At 48.1% G+C, this 16,634-nt stretch overlaps 1 protein-coding gene across 1 annotated transcript; it reads right to left on the bottom strand.

Annotated features, from left to right (window-relative positions):
- Positions 1 to 5,135: 5,135 nt before the first annotated feature.
- Positions 5,136 to 16,149, bottom strand: LOC144170335 ((3R)-3-hydroxyacyl-CoA dehydrogenase-like). Its single transcript, XM_077700076.1, has 4 exons — positions 16,063 to 16,149; positions 13,561 to 13,961; positions 10,023 to 10,216; positions 5,136 to 6,691 (listed from the first exon to the last, which is right to left on the bottom strand). Exons 2-4 carry the CDS (start codon positions 13,709 to 13,711, stop codon positions 6,287 to 6,289), a joined length of 750 nt encoding a protein of 249 aa, XP_077556202.1. The 5' UTR covers positions 13,712 to 13,961; positions 16,063 to 16,149; the 3' UTR covers positions 5,136 to 6,286.
- Between the last annotated feature and the right edge of the window lie 485 nt (positions 16,150 to 16,634).

Below are 16,634 nucleotides of genomic sequence, written 5' to 3'. Positions count from 1 at the left end.
AATGTGCGTGCATACCCTCGCCGACTTTCTGAAGTTCGGCCGCTCTAATTTCCACTTCCTCTTGAAACGATGCCATGTGTACTTTATTATTATTATACAACCGTGTATCTTTAACTTTCATGTTTACCTTGCCCCCCTCACCCGTTACCCCACGTGTAAAGGGACACTAAAGGATAATGGAAGAAAGAACGCGTTTCTTAGCTCTGTCCGTTTTTGTTCGGCGGCCAACGACGCCTCGCTGACTGTGAAATAACAGTTATAGCGTGAATTTCTTTTTGCCACTTCCTTTTGATTTCTTCGTGACGTTTCAGGGCACGTCCCAAAGCAGCCAGAGTGAGCCCAGCCCGATTTTACTCGATCGTCACCATCGCTCTGAAAGCTTCTCGTTGGCTTTCAGCTTTGTGTCAGCTTAACAGACAGGGTCTTTTTAACGCCATCCTTAAGTGGTGGCGTACGCAACATCAGCGACCAAGCCCCAGCTTTTTATTGGCGTGGTGTGATGACACCGACGAAGCTTTCCCAGTAAGGCCAATGCCCAGGAGGTGTTACCGCCTAGGGGCAGGTGCTGAAAATACATGCGTCGTTGCTCAAAGAAGTTGAAGGCCATCTCGTTTCAAGTCGGTTACGCTAATAATATCTGGTTTTACCATTGGCTGTTACATATACTTTCAACATCTCAAAAAAATGTTGTCAGGGATTTTTTTTTTTCTCAGCGAAACATTTGAGCGGCACACTTCAACAAAATCGAAACTGAAACTAAGCCTGCCGTCCGGGCTCGGACATCATATTTTATATTACTTGCTAGCTAATGTTTGTGTCTTTTAGAAAGCGCATGGCCAGTAAAAGCTCTCGGATGCACTTATTTACACTTACATGTGCCTGCATCAGTGTTTGTTTCAGAAGAACGCTTTCATAATTCGCGGTTTGTGATGTTACAAATCGTCACTTGTCTTTCCTCCATGCAAATTGTAGTGCGAAAAAATGTATTGGGGTGATGCCTATTTTCACACTTTCGTAATTCTGAACATTTATAAGTAACTACTGCTGTTGAAATCGGTATTTGCATTTACGGCACTTTAATCTACCGATATATGCCTACTTGATTTTTCTCTCTAATGTTCCTTTAAGGGAAAATCAGAGGATGGAATGATGAAGTGTCTACACCAAACATCAGAACCAAACTGCACAACACCAAAACAATGACCTGAGAAAGGAGTAAGTTTGACTTCACATGCAAGATCATCGGAAAGGAGAGCTGATGACAAGTCAACTTTGTCAAGCTGAGCATGGAACTATCCTGGAACATACGCATATATACCAATAAGGACATCTCCCCCCTCATGGGGCGACCTAGTGTCCACTAGCCAAGAAGCTGCTGTGGCGGACAGCGCTTCAGCGTTCCTGTTCGTACAAGCTAGACGCTGAACCCTACCATATCCTTGAATAGAACAACATGGTGAAAGATCACAGAAAGATGTAAGTTTTCTAGTAAACTCACACGTTTGGCACAGTATAGGTCTAGGTTCGTACGAGTATAAGTTTTTCAATCTGTTTTACGTGCCCTTTTGCGTCGTGGTGTTGGAGACGTACTGCTTGCCAAACAGCATGATATCTCTCCGGCATTTTCAGGGCGACTCATCTAGGTTTATTTATGTAGCGTGAGTCCGAAGCGGTTCATTGCCGCTGATAGCTCGATACTGCGTACTTTTCTCAGGGCGAGGCTTTTGATGTCGTCACTAAGCACTTGCGTTGCTAGTAACAAAAAGTTAAACTGCTCGATTCGAATAAAGGTAATCATTTTCCCCACGTTATAAAAAGTTACATGTGTAAGCGGTCCTGCTACGTAAATATTAACGGCCAGCAGTCTTACCGTAATTGTTCGTAGATGCTTCATCAAAGGCGAAAAGCGACCGTCGTCATCGTTGCCGTCCGTCAACATGAACGGTGCCAAAATGGCCGCCGATGTAAAAAGAAAATAAATAAATAAATAGAAAACACAAGTCGATCGATGGGCTATTTGGTGCTTCGACATCCTTGAAGCATAGCGCACTAAAACAGGACAGAGAGAGGGGCGCGGACACAGCGCTGTCTATCGACTGAAAAGGCTTATTGAAAGGGTGAACATATATTCAAAATACAAACAAATAACCACAAACAAAACACGTGCACTCGAAGTATGTATTCTCGTCTCATTGACGGTTTGCCATAAATTTTAGTTATTTTGGGTATGCTAATACAGTTCTCGTTCAGCCAGGGCATTTCGAGGGCCTCGATGATTTCTCGGGTGACTGTGTGACGACCATTGCCTATCACACTGCGCTCGTCGTACCGCGGTTTGCATCCACACTGCTTCCAGCGAAATAAGATGCCCTGTCGCCACGAGCTTTTCTACATTGTTGTGCTGTTCCCTAAGCCGTTCGTTTACACATCTTCCTGATTTTCGGTGTTTGGAGCCGCAAACAGCCATCTCTCCGTATCTTATCCTTTGTGTTAACTTTTGAACACAAGCAAATAAGTTTGCACGGGGCCGAGAAAGCAACATTCAAGCCTGCGCGCTTGCGCGCCATCTTAAGGTTGTGCGCAATGGCGTGAATATGCGGCAGCACAGCTACGTTTTTTAAGTCTTTTTCTTGGGTGTCCACCAGTGCGCCTTCCGAATTTTTATTGCGTGCTGCTTTTAGCATAGCTGTTGCGACTGAATACAAAAGATGCAAGAGGTAACCTGCTGCTATAGGAGGCGGGTGCACTGTTGCCGGAGTGTATACCTTCAGAGCGATGTGTACAGGACTTTAGCAAGGCACTACTGAATGACGACCTAATTATGCCTCTTTACAAGCTTTGAGTGCGCAGACGGAAAGGGAAGTAGGGGTTTCATATTCCTTGGCTCAAAACACCACCAATTATGGGAATCAGAAAAATAAAGCTTTAGGTGAAGAAACCTTATCGAATCACACTGGGACATCTCGTAGGTCACTTCAAGGGGTGCAAGGCATTCGCAAAAAAACATTAAGAACATGTGTCGCATGGGAAGGAAACTCGTCACCGTCTCAACCTAAAATCACCAAGTGTTCATCCACATACCTGAATATTTTTACAATGCTAGTTCCTTGCAAGCACGTGCTCAAATTCCTGCTGTGAAAGGCAAGAAAACTGAAGGAAGCTCCCACTATAGACTTGAAGGTAGCGACGCTGTACGCAACCGCAGCGTTTTTCCTCTTTCGCCAAACGGCATTGTTTAAGCCTCGCCCCTGTACGAGAGACCACAGCTGGATGTTCGTCTTCCTCTATCGCACACGGCTCTGCACAGCACGTGGCCTCGTCACCTTCCTTCGCTGAGCGCGCTTCGCTGAGGCGCCGGCCTTCTCGCCCTTTGGTCATGCGCACGGGTCTGGTCGTGCACACGGTCCTGCGCACGGGTCCCGCGCACGTCAGGAGACTGTCCGCCAGGGAGCCACGGCATGCACAAGCACTGCACAGCGTCCGCCACCCCCCTACCCTGAACCCTATGCAAAATAAAGTGGCTCTACTACTACTACTACTCCCGACTCGGAAGCGAAGTTGCACGGTTACATCCACCCCAGACTGATTACACCGGCACCGTACGATTCACTACGTCAAGCGAATCGACCCGACGTCAACATCGAATGGTAAAGGAATCATTGCAACCAGCTGAACAGTGCTTACTCAGCTCGTAAACTTAATCCAAATGTATTTTTAATGTATTATTTAATGTATTATTTAATGTAATCCAAATGTATTTTTAATTTAAACCTAATGTATTTGACGGCAATTTAAGAATATACGAGGAAGATCTCAGTGCAGGATAACGCTTTTAGTTCTGTAATAATATGAAATAACAAAATTATTAATATTATCGTTGACATTTTAAATTAAGTACAGGCAGTTGGACCAGGCTCAGCCCGTATTTTTTTTTTCCGTATACATCGCCTTTGCGGTACTCCACTTTAAGGCTATAATAGGTTCACTAAGCTGACATTTTTAAGGCCAAACCTCATGCAGCGTATTTTCCGCGTTTTGACGCATCGGCGTCGCCCGGCGCTGACACGTGCCAGCGCGTCACCACAATGACTGGGATGACGCCGCGTCAGGAAGCATCAGCAAGCGAGCGGCGGCGTCCGGGTTTCTAGTCCGCCTCTAGGTTTGGATTCCGCTACCCACAATACAATCTTTTTTTCTGTTGCGGCAACCGGCAAACGGATGCGACGTCATCGGTCCAATCCTGAATATTACGCTGATGAAGCGGCAGCGAATAATCGTCAGCGAGTTGCAGAAGATCTGCAGTTAGGAGATCTCGTACATTGTACACTTTAACGACCGAGTGTCCATTGCTCTTTTGGGGGATAACGACGACGCGACGCAGAAAAATTGGCCGAATCTCGAAGCATAACCACGCAGAAAACTTAGCCGAGTCGCCAAGCATAATCACGCGTAAACTTAGCCGAACCAAAAATAAGCTAGGTGGGGCCGCCAGCTCTGCAGCTGTTTCTCCAGCCTTGCACCACTGGTGCAAGCTGCACCATTTTTTTTTAATTTCTGATCCTCTCCAACGTTGGGTAGTCATACGAACTAAAATTAATCTTGTCTCTTTAAATTCCTCGCGGACGTTTTCCTGCACATGCCCCCAACTTTCTACCCTGCTTCGGCCTGCTGCTTGTGTGGTGGTCATGCCACATTATCCCTGATAATCTGGGCTTTCCCTAAAAATCTCTTACCCGAAATACGGTCCGAGGTACGGTGCCGCGCTACGCAGCTCGGACCCTGACCTACAGGCCTGTTTGGTTGCCAGAGCTGCCGAGGTCGCTAATAAGTTCACGCTGACAGCCATCGACGTGACCTCACCACCAGAATCGCTTTCAGTGTGCTTTATCACTGATATTCCTCGAAATGAAATTTGCTCTTTCCTTCCTGCTCTTTTTGCTCTATTTGTCTTCTGGTGTTTCCTCGCTCTGCTGAAACAAAGGCATTGGCTTTTTCCGAACATTTCAATAAAGATTGATTGATTGATTGATTGATTGATTGATTGATTGATTGATTGATTGATTGATTGATTGATTGATTGATTGATTGATTGATTGATTGATTGATTGATTGATTGATTGATTGATTGATTGATTGATTGATTGATTGATTGATTTAGATTATAGCGAAGCAGGCCTCATTCCCCAAAATTAAGCTCAAATTTATTTCCCAATGTACAATTTACAACACGAGCGTAGGGCATTCTGGAAGAGCGTCGAGAGACACGTGGGATGATTCATTTTTGGTGGGCCCTCCTCCATTCCTACTACGCTGTCCTTACAAGAAAACCATTATTTTGTTTTGCCTTAACCGTGGCCGAATCGTTCCACGTTGTACGACTGAGCCTCAGTGAACAAAATCAAAATCGACTGACACCGTCCGATTATTCGTAAACTGGCTAAAAATCACCACTGAGCGTGCACGTATATTTGTCGAGCGAAGCTGTCTATGGGTCTTCCATGAGTTTCGCCTTCGTAGACAGGTTTTGACTACGCAGGTGCGGTCTAAAGCTATCTCGGCACAACCTTTTATCCGGCCACGTGTTCCACTCGGGGTTGCTGGCTCCGCTAGGACCTGAACTCCTTTACGGCTCCGTCGCCTCGTTGCTACAGCTATGCCGCTCAATTTGCATGTAGCGCCCGGGCCACAATTTGGACCACCCGTGCCAGTAGTGCTCCGCCAGCGCTACAAGACTTGCACTGGCTTGCACGCAATTCGCGGTGGATCCACATCCTTTAGTGATGCCTTGGAGCTCACCTGAGGTGAGACTTTTTTCTAGGGTGTCCTACGCCGAAGGAAAAGGTTTTTCGCCTGTTCGTCTCCTTGTTTACATGTTTATCCCGAAAAAAATTCAGAGAATTAATCAAACTTTTCGCACTATTTCAAGGACAATGAACGTCTTCGTCCTCCGCGCATTCTTTCCCTCAGATTGAAGTTTAGAGCACTCAGATGCACACACCTTACACACACAGCTCGATCCCTCCTCAAAGTCGCACTCATTTGCGCTTCTTGAGAGCAGAGAAATCTGCTGCTCACCACTCAGAGCACGCATTGCTATACCGCCCTGGATTGCTACAGCCCTGGATTGGACTGAGCACGCACTGCTGCAGCCATGGATTTTCAGCTACGGAGGCCCCCAAGAAAGGGGGCTACTCAAGTGGGCGTGTGAACCCAAGCACGAAGAGCACGCCTGGCAGCTGTCTGATGCAGCAGCTGTCCTAAGCTGCGCACAGCAGGACGCGGGCGCTCACATGCAGAATCCGCCCGTCACCTCGAAGGCGGCGCCGGTAACGTAAGAGCTGTTCGGGAAGCACAAAAAGGCAATGGCCTCGGCCACTTCCTCGGGCTGGCCGAACCGCCCTAAGGGAGTGCTGGCTGCCAAGAGCTTCTCCGAGCTTTCATCACTCAGCGCGATGGTCATCGGCGTACGTGTAGCCCCCGGAAGGACGGCATTACAGCGGATGCCATGCGGGCCCAACTCCTGCGCCGCTGTCTTGGTGAGGGCGACCACGGCCCCTTTGGAGGCTGCGTACACTCCGAAGTTGGCCATTCCCGTCTTGGCGACGATGCTGGCGACGTTTACGATGACTCCATTCGGCACGGCCGATGCGATCATGCTTCTTGCGGCCTCCCGCGTCATAAGGAACGTGCCCTGCGGGGAAAAAACAGCGTGGATTTTGGTGGTATTCATTGAAAAGTTTAGCGGGCAATTTCTTCGCTTGCCAACACTGAAAACCGCCATGTCCGTGGCCGCTGTGCCAGCGCATGCGCTTTGCGCCCGTAGCTCGCGGAAAAAGAAAACACACCAGCGTCCATCGTCAGCTGCGTTTCAACCCGATTATCGGTAGTGGCGTCAACATATATAATATTAATCGCACTCACATTATGTGGTGGCGCTCCACCTGCGCTCGAGCACTTCGCATCAGCGGAGGATGAAACCAAGTCTGCGAACGGCGCGCATAAGTCCGACGCTGCAGTAGGCTGCCGCTGTGGATGTCGGCGCAAGTGCACCCGCACCGTATCCACGACTTTATGTAGGGTAAGGGACCTCTAGCTAATACGTGGTTCAGTACAAAAACCGAATAATTTTTTTTGATAAATGTTTCATGCGTACGCCGATTTAGCGCTGGCTTTTTCATGCGCTAAGTGTTTTACGCTCAGCAAAACAACTCACCTCTGACATTAGAGCGCGGCGGCTGGCAGTCAGCTGCGGCAGCGACTTCATACGCGTCTGGCGATAAGTAGATCGTACTGTGCTGCACTCAACAGTACTTGGGGTCCAGGTATTGCTTTGCGTTCAGTGAGCAACAGTTTGAAAATGATGCAGTTCCTGCTGTCAAAAGTACCATCGTGGTAACGTTGCAACCTTTGTTCCATTCCACGAACAACTCGCACTCACTCGTGGGTGTGCGAAGAGGCTGGGGTTGAATTGCAGATAAGGTCGTCACACTCAGGAGCGGAGCCATGACTTTTCGCGTAACCAACGCTATCGCGATACAACTGACTATCGAATCACTCGCAGACGCCTTGCACGAAAACACAAGGTCACGCCGCGGCCCGCGGCCTGCCTGGCCGTCATGCAGGCATGGAGGAGAAGAGGGGTGCCTGATCTGGGGGCCGTGCGGGCCGTGCACACAACGTCGCCTTTGCAACAGACGCTTGGCCGCAGATATGGTAATGCGCACACATGGTTGCCTGCATGGTTTACACGCCAATGAATACCTCCTATATGTGATGACCAGGTGTACGACCATTTGGACTGTCCAAATCTCTACGCCCCAGTATGCGCGTTGACTGAATGGCTTAAAAAGTACAGTGACACCACCGTGCACAGCCGGACTGGATAGCTCTCATTCAGCGCACACCAATTAAATCGCTCGTTCTTTTAGAAATTCCGTAAAATCACACGAACCCGTTGAGCTTGTTTCAACAGCGAAGCTCCTTAGCAAATAGTTATGTTTCGTGTCTGCAGTTAAAAATAGCAAGAAAATGCCGAGCGCACCTGAGCGCGTGCCTCGATGCCACCGCCCGGCAGTAAGAAAAAACAAAAGAAATGCCGAGCGCTTGTGTGAGCGATCCTCGCAGCGACCGCCCAGCGTCCCGGGCGCACGTTTGTCAAGACAAGCATGCTCGCTTAGGGAGATCGGCCAAGATTGGCACAAAATAAAACTCCAGTGTTCGCAGTAATCGTGGAAACACTTGCCCGACACGAAAAAGGGACGTAATAACGTACGACCTAACCAGGGTGATGCGCAATGATTATGACTTCTAAAACTACGAAGGAAGCTCATACTTATGACAAAAATAACGGAGTAAAGGTCGTTGCGGCAGCGAAGAGGAAGCAAATCGGCTGTGATCGTGTTCTTAAACCACCGTGATGGTCATAAAGGCTGCGTACAGCTTCGCTACCTTCAAGACTTACGCGTTAGTGTGAGGTTCCTTCATTTTTCCGTTTACTCTTTCTTTTTTAAAGGCAACAAAGGAGCACCCTTCTTCCTTGACACCGAAATGCAACTTTCACCCTTTTGCCAACACGTTAGCGGAAAACCACAGTCCTTTCTTTCGAATATTCTTAGAACGGCCAGGAAAAGTTCGACGTTAAAAAGTCATTACGTGCATCCAAATGATTCAAATGCCACTGCAGCCCTGGGTATGCTTTCACACACTTTCAACAGTCAGACAAACAAACAGTGTAGCGTGGTGGTGAACAGGGTTCCCGAGGAGAGGTGATGGCAACATAACAGCTTCTAGCATCGCTAAGCGGTCAGTGTGACAATAAAGGAAAGTACTGTTGCTACGAGTATGACACACCTGCAACTCTCGTAAGTGTGGACGAAATTTCGAATATCCCCCCTTTTTAGCGCTACCCCGATGTTCGGCATATGCATACTAGGTGCCGCCGCATGTCCGACGGGAAGAGCAGAAAAAATGTAGAACGTGGCGTGTAACCAGGAACGCTGTATAAATACAACCCTAGAATTCATAGATGTATTTCTGCTTGACTTGACCTTAACTTTTGGCTTTCTTGCACAGCGGTAGTGTTATAAGAAAAGCCCCCTTTCAACCACGTGCCCTGCGGAGAAATCAAATGAACAGATTTGCCTTGCGGTGAAGTCGCTTTTTTTTTTTTCATCGTGACGCATGAGTGGAAAAAAGAAAAAGGAGAATATAGTTTTATAGGAGGCATTGTGAGTCTTTCAAATACCTTTCCTTACACCTTGCGGTCTCCGGGTTTTTATTTCAGAACCAGTGATCCAAGATATATCTTATGAAATACACTTCCTTATACCTTCAATTTTGCCATTTTGTTGGTAACATGGTTTATTGAAACGAAAAACCGCTGATTTCGGGACAACTTTTCTGCTTACTCACAGAGAATTCAAGTCTGTGCAATATAATCTTACCGGCAGAACCGGCCTCTTGTAAGTAAAACCAGACTACGAAATACATTTGAAAGTTGGGTGATTTGGTGATAGATTCTAGGAATGTATCACGTAGAAAAGAACCCGCAGCGCGCCGTCCTGTGGGTTCTTTTCTACGTGTCGTGTTTTTCGCGCTTATGCACAGGCAGCGAAAGGTGCATTGGTGCTGAGAAAAGCTGTTAGTAACGGTCCACGACAAGTCGAAGAGTTGCCTTTAAAAGTATCATGGTTGGCCAAAGAGGCACTGCAGCAACGTCAGCAAGACGCACTACAGCACTGCTGTACAAAGAAGTAGATCCAGGTTCATAAGTCGACCATTTCAATAACAGATATATATTTTCGAAAGAAGTGAAATTGGTTGGCCCGACACTGGTAACAATGACAACGACAGTTTGATGAGGTACAAAGAACGGAAAGGCCGGGAGGTTAACCGGGTTCTAGAGCTAGGTTTGCTACCCTGCATTGGGGGAGTGTGGTTCAGGGGATGAAAGAGAGGGCGGGAGAAGGGGAGGAAAGTTGCTTCAGAGGTAACGGTGAGAGCCACATAGCGCAGGAAATCACCTTAACGTTGGTTTGCATAACTTTCTCGAAGTCTTCATCCGACGTGTCGACAAGGAGAGACTTCCGGGCTATGCCGGCGCTGTTCACCACGATGCTGACGGGAAGGGATTCGGTCTCCTTGATATTAGCAAAAAGGTGTCCCACAGACTCAGTGGATCCCACGTCCAACCATACAGATGTGTGGCACGATGGGCCTGCAAAAAGCCGCATTCTTTCAAGCCCAAGCATAGCTTAATCAGGAGGATAAGTAAAGTTCGCTTCACAAGCCCCACTAAAAAGTTGTTGTGGCATACACAATTATTTCATCTCTGTACACAAGATTACATACACTGGATTCCTCACAAAATCTCAAGTTTCTAGTGTTAGAGCCCCGAAGAGGCAGCTGCCGTTCTCTGTAATGGCAACTACTACGAATGTATAGCACATTCTTTCACGTACAAACACAAAAACGACATTGAATATCACAGGTGAACTGTAGCATAGTGCCTGGCAGTATATCGCCTTATTCACGAATTCTTAACTGTTCGTATCGACAATGCCATATGGCAAACGCCACAAGTAGCGTTTACATCGCTGAACTATATATGCGTCACCAAAATAAGGTAAACATGCACGCCCCCGTGCTGTCCAAGCAGCTTCCTTAGCTTTTCTTGCGACTCCGCGATATTTTTCAACGTTGTCGCATAAGGCGGATATCCGTTGATTTGGCGATGTGTTGTATTTCTTTTTGCGCGTTTCTTGGGGCCTCTCCCAAGGGCGGTGGAGGTGAAGTAAGGTACAGTTCAGAACACAACGAATAGCATACAAAACTAATAGCACCTCGCCACGAATAGCATACAGTGGGTGTTAGTGTAAACGTTTTGACGCGGACAGCAAATGCACGCTTGGGGCGTGGCCTTAGGCTTTACTGAGTGTTAGAGGCAGTGCGGAATGGTCTTCGCCAGCTACTCGAACGTGATTTGATGGGTTCGAACGTTCGAACTTGAACGTAATGATGATGCGTTCTCGGGAAGCGCCCCTTCGTCGTAATCGTTTCGGCTGCATGGTCTCAACGTCGAAAGTACTCCCTGCTGTGTCGATTCGGAGTGTTGAGGATAGGGGTAAGACGTGAATGAATAAGTGCTATAGGCACAGTAAAAGATAAATATAATAAAAAATGTATGTTTTTATTTCACGCCCCTTCTACAGTGTACACGTTAGGTAGTTAGGTAGTGATCTAACTACCTTAGGTAATGATCTAGCATAAAACTAAAGTTTTCTGTAAAAATTCCGGGCCATCTCCACTAACGCGAAACCTGGGAAGGGGTGAAGCATGCAGTGTACAAGTGTATTCATGGCGCCTTGGGGTTTTTTCCAACGGAAATAAAACTGTTGGGGGTAGAGGTATACAGCTTTGCTGTAAAAGTCTCGCGTCTTTGAATCACGTGGAACTCTAGCGCGAGGATTAAACGAGTGTCCCGGTTTTTTTTTTAAAAGACGATAGTCTTTCTTGGGCTACTTTGACGGGAAAATTTTGGTCTGTCTGTCTGTATGTCTGGCTGTCCGTTTGTGACTCGATTCAACCAGCCGGCCAAAGTGAAACTAATTCTGCGCAATAGTCATATACTCACTGCCAAATCTAAACGTCTAAGTCCGGTTTTAATGTCCATACTTGTCAAAATTGTTCAACAAAAACAAGACATTGCGCAAATAAAAGGCAGAAAATCAATACATGAGTGACATTTGCAGTGTTCCTTTATTAAAAAAATTACGGATGCTTGCTTTTTGCGACAGCAAATGAACTACTACATCAACTGCAGAAAACCGTCGCCTGCTGTCGCCCGCGCTACCCGGCGGAAATAAAAAATATGAAACGGCAGCAGCGACGAAAGGTTCCACTAGATAGTTTTCGCGTTCCGATTGGAACGCTCGTGGAGTAGGGCAATGGGGTTCTATAAACGTTGTAGTCGGATGCCTCGACTCACGCGCGTCTCCGTAGTAATGCAGCGCTGGCGTCGAGGCACCCGACTTGGAGCAGTGGAACGCGGTTAATTCAAATTGACTTTATAAAACCTCTAGCGTGTTATCGTGGGAGGAACGAGGCGGGAGAGGAACAGCATGAGAGGTGAGCGGGAAACAGAAGGGTTGCATTTACTTGCCAGGGGCGCCAGTCGACTATCGTCTTGCGTCGACATTTGCAACGAAAGCAGCATATACGCGGCCATTTTTTTTTTTTAGTACGCGTTACGTTCTAGCGCGAGGCGTAAACAAGTTTCCGGGTGTTTTAACACCGTGACTACATGAGACGACGATTACGACGACGACGACAACCGGAGACGCCAACAGCCCCAGGCCCCAAGGGGCTTCGCCCCTAAAAAAAAAATGCGCGCTGTCTTACATCAAATTTCGACATCCATTAAAGAAAGTACTTCGCTTTCTTCGGTTGAAGATATCTGTCGTAGTAGCCGAAGCACAGTTAATGTACGCGACTCCACCCTTTCTCTGCGTGCTTTGGTGGGCTGTAACTCCGGCACGTTGACACATAGTTTAATACGGCGGCATCTTTTCGAATTCTTGCATGTCATGCCGATTCCGTCCACTGCCAGAGCAGGCTGTAGCAACGTCGGTGGAAAATAGCGAACATAAATTGCTTTTTTACGAATACCTTTAATGCGTAAACATTTTCTGCCTGGTATTACTGAACCCCAATGCCTGTTAGTTGCTCGTAATCACCGATGATGGTGACAAAAATGTGATCGTTATGGGAATGCAAATGGAGATACTTTGTCGAAGGAAATTTTGAAACAGAGGTAAACGAATAGAAAGAGGGTAGTAGTCATCTAACGGAAAAAAATATCTTACACATCCTCGACACATGACTGAGACAAGAATAAGAAAAAGCAAAAACGAAATAGAACCACAAACAGTATAAGAAAGACCCAAACGTGTAATGAGTTGTACTTTCACAAAAAGCGCAATACGCTAAGAGTAGGCATTTAAGCTGTGTAATAGTGCACGCCATTAGACACCATTACAACACCATTTAAAAACTGCAAAAAAAATACAATATAACCAATCTCCTACTACAGCCATATAAACCCACGCAAACTAAAACTACAAAAAGCATCTTAGGTGGGCTGATTGATGCATAATAAAAACATGAGAAACGGCGCGAAGTGCGGGCACTTAAAGTAAAATTACGCACACGGCACTTTGTGTGTCTCTCTTAATCTGTGTCCCGTCAGTTCGCGCTGTTTCTCACGTTTTTGACAAAAAGCAGTCTAGTTTGGTTGCCCATAGCAAACCTGCCTAATAAAAAAGGTCATATTTAAGACAAGCGGCGTAAGAATGATTACGCATTAGTAGACAATTATTGGAATTTCTATGCGATTTCTGCACAGATTGTTAGGGTGTCGCAAGAGACAAGGAAAACCGGGATATTAATATCATTTCGATGTATTGTATTCCTCCTGAAATTTCGCTCAGTTCCTAAGAGTTTGCAACTGTACGGCAGCCGTAATAACCCTGCTGCGGAAAGACGGCTTCAGCAATAACCCACCTGGCAGCGACCGAGCCACATCTGTGGCGGCGTCCAGGTTTATGTCAGCGACGACGACCTTGGCTCCCTGTGCGGCGAGGGCGTGGCATGTGGCCTTTCCGATGCCGCTCGCACCGCCGGTCACCACGGCTAACCGACCGCTCAGAGACATTCTGCCCGATGCTGGATGCTGCAGTCGTGGTCAAAGCCTGATCCTTACGCGCTGTCTCGCGTCGGTCGTAGAGACACTGAAGATTGGTCCCTATCGCACAACACTCCGGCGGCGACTGATAGGAAATTCCCCGACGAAGGTGTTGCAGGCTATCAAAGGTGAATAGCCCTCTACGTTGGTTCTATTGCTCCTCTCTCGGTGAGGAGTACGCACAGGAGTACCCTCGAGTGCTTCCGTAATCAGCGAAGACCTGGAAACAATAGGGATGGTCGAAACCTTAAAAAAAACATATTGCCCTTCCACTGTGTGAAGAAAGATGACATGCGAAGTTGCACGCCCTCCACGGAGTGCACGAAACAAAGCACGTTTGTTTGTAATTTACGACCGAGCATACTTCCGAGCCAATTACATGAATGAGATTTGGAAAGACCCGAGCTTTAGCTTAGCAGATAAACGTAGAGCTGTCTCTTTCCCCGCCGCGTCCGCGATCGTAGGCATCGTATCCTTTGTGTAACACGCCAACACAATCCACTCTACCACTGAAGACTCCGGACCGGTCGCATTGGGCTGTTTGACGGCCACGTTTAAACCTCACGCCAACACAACGGACATGTCATCAGTAAGGGTATGGAACATTTAGCTGCGAGTGCCCGCCCCCTTCCTCTCTCTACTCCCAGCGCGTGCATGAATAAACCGGCAACCGGCCATGAGCGGGTGCTTAGAAGCGGCAGACACTGTCGAACATATCTCTCTGAAAGCCTTTAAGCTGAAGAAGTGATATTGCCCCCGTCGGAGCTCCAAGCGGGTCATTTGCTGTTCATCCGGGGGGGATTCGTTCGCAGCTACTCGACATGCTGGAACTTGAGGCGGCAACGGTGGCGGCAGCGGCTCTCCGTTGTTTTCGCGCGCATTCACGCTTCTGTTCGGGATGACGCTTCTTTAGTTTCCGCTCTTCTTCCTCCAAGTGAAACACATGCGTCCGCACCATAGCGAGTTAACACCCCGAAGGCCTCGACCTTTACTACAGCGGACAAACACATGGGTGTCCCTTTCGCTTCCCAGTCGTAGACAACTTATTATCTGTGTAGCACACCAACCCAAACCCAAACCGCTCGATTGCAGAGGACAGCTGACAGGGCCGATTGGGATATGAGAGTCCCACTTTTTAATATTCCGCTCCCACAACGGGTATGCCACCGGTAGCGGCATTAAGCCCTTCTGTGCGTGCATTCCCCTCCCCTACACCCTTAACCCGTACTCGCCTAAACCGGCAAGCAGGGATGGGCGCATAATTAAGCGTGAAAAACACCACCGAAGGAAGAAAAACTTAATATGCAGCGAGACTAAGATCTATTATTATTCTTCCGCCAGAACAACTATGACCAGCTGGTTAACGAGGGCCGCCGATGCGACAATGTCGCTCGGAATGGCTTTCAAGCTAATGGATGATAATGTGCTGACGCCGGCGTTCCAACGGAGCAAATTGCTTTCAACCGGCCAGAACCCGCAGCTAGTGGACGAGGTGTAATTTGAGGCGGCAACAGCCACGGCTACATTCTCGGCAGCGGTGGCGGCGACGGTAATAACCGTTGTGATAACCGTTGTGAAAGAGGAGTGGGCGGTGGCGAGGAGGAACACCGGAGCGGCGCCGAGTAACCGAGTAAATCGGCTTCACCGGAATGAAAACTGGTGGGGTGAGACATATACTGCTTCGCCGTAAAACCATCTTCACAAAGGCCCGAAGGTCACAAACAAAGCTCATTCTATAAATATACTCGTTCTGTTGTCCTGTCCTAGTGTCAGCAGACGGAATCACGACGCGGAGTACAGAACCGGGTTGACGTGTTCGTGGCTTGGCCCTGCATCAGCCGCTTCTTCGAGATTATTGTGTACCAGTGCAGCGTTATTCGTGAAGCTATGTATGCGACAGCCATCATTTTCAGATTTACAGTGCTGGTTAGGTTGCCGAAGGTTCCTTACAACGTTATGGCCCACATACAACTTAGGATGCACGAGTGTTGCACCCGTGACAACGACGAGTGCAGTTCTGGAAAGCTTCATTACTGAAATAAAACAATGATGTATGAAGCACTCCTTAAATGCTTTCAATCTCTAGACTGGCCAAATTCGGGCACAGCCTGGACAACGTAGCGCATGTGCAGTTCTATCATCCTGTTGACTGTACCATTTACGGCGGCGCTTGCCCATTCGGTAGACAAGACGGCTCCCCCCCCCCCCCCCCCCCTCATTTCCTCACCCGTGGTGAATGCGTTGTACAGGCCGGTGGGGCGCAAACTGAACGCTTTCCCAAGCGCACACGCATACATTACACCATCGTCTCCTCAGCATACCTGTGATTGCCGTGAGCAGCGGCGGAGCTCATCCTAGTGTCCGTCTTCAACACCGGCTGGCAGGCCACTCAAAAGCGTCTCCGGCAGTCTAGGGCACCAGGGGAGAAGGTGGAGTTAAGGTAGGGCAAAAGGGCTTGCCCGGTGTCGTTCTCGTGTCATCGTAGCCGCTAACCTGGCCTTGGGCCATTACGCAGGCCCCAGTTAGTGCACGCGCAGAACTTGCGTCGTTAGTTGTATAGACTTTCCATGTCTGTTACTTATCTCTTCTTTCTTTACTTTTTCCAACTCTACGGCCGCAATGACCGCCACGGCTTCTGCGCATACACGGCGCGTACGGCATTTCGGCGTTTCTACGCACGCTATACAGGCACGTTCAACGTGCGCAGTGACGGCTACCCGTACAGTGTGCGTGCACACACTGTCTGCATGGCTGCCAGATGTACGGCCGCTGTAATTTGCTGTTCCTCTTGTCAAGTTCCCCTTGCCACCCCATTGCGTACTACTCCGCCAGGGGCATTTAAAGGGGCGCTAAAGGCTGAATATTTCTTTTTCTTTTAACTGAGAGCGTTTCT

This window comes from Haemaphysalis longicornis, unplaced genomic scaffold, assembly GCF_048455015.1.
Source record: "Haemaphysalis longicornis isolate Haplotype H1 unplaced genomic scaffold, Haemaphysalis longicornis Haplotype H1 scaffold_2, whole genome shotgun sequence".
Classification (NCBI taxonomy): Eukaryota; Metazoa; Arthropoda; class Arachnida; order Ixodida; family Ixodidae; genus Haemaphysalis; species Haemaphysalis longicornis.
Note: the sequence above shows the minus strand (reverse complement) of the source record. Positions and strands in the feature narration are given on the sequence as shown.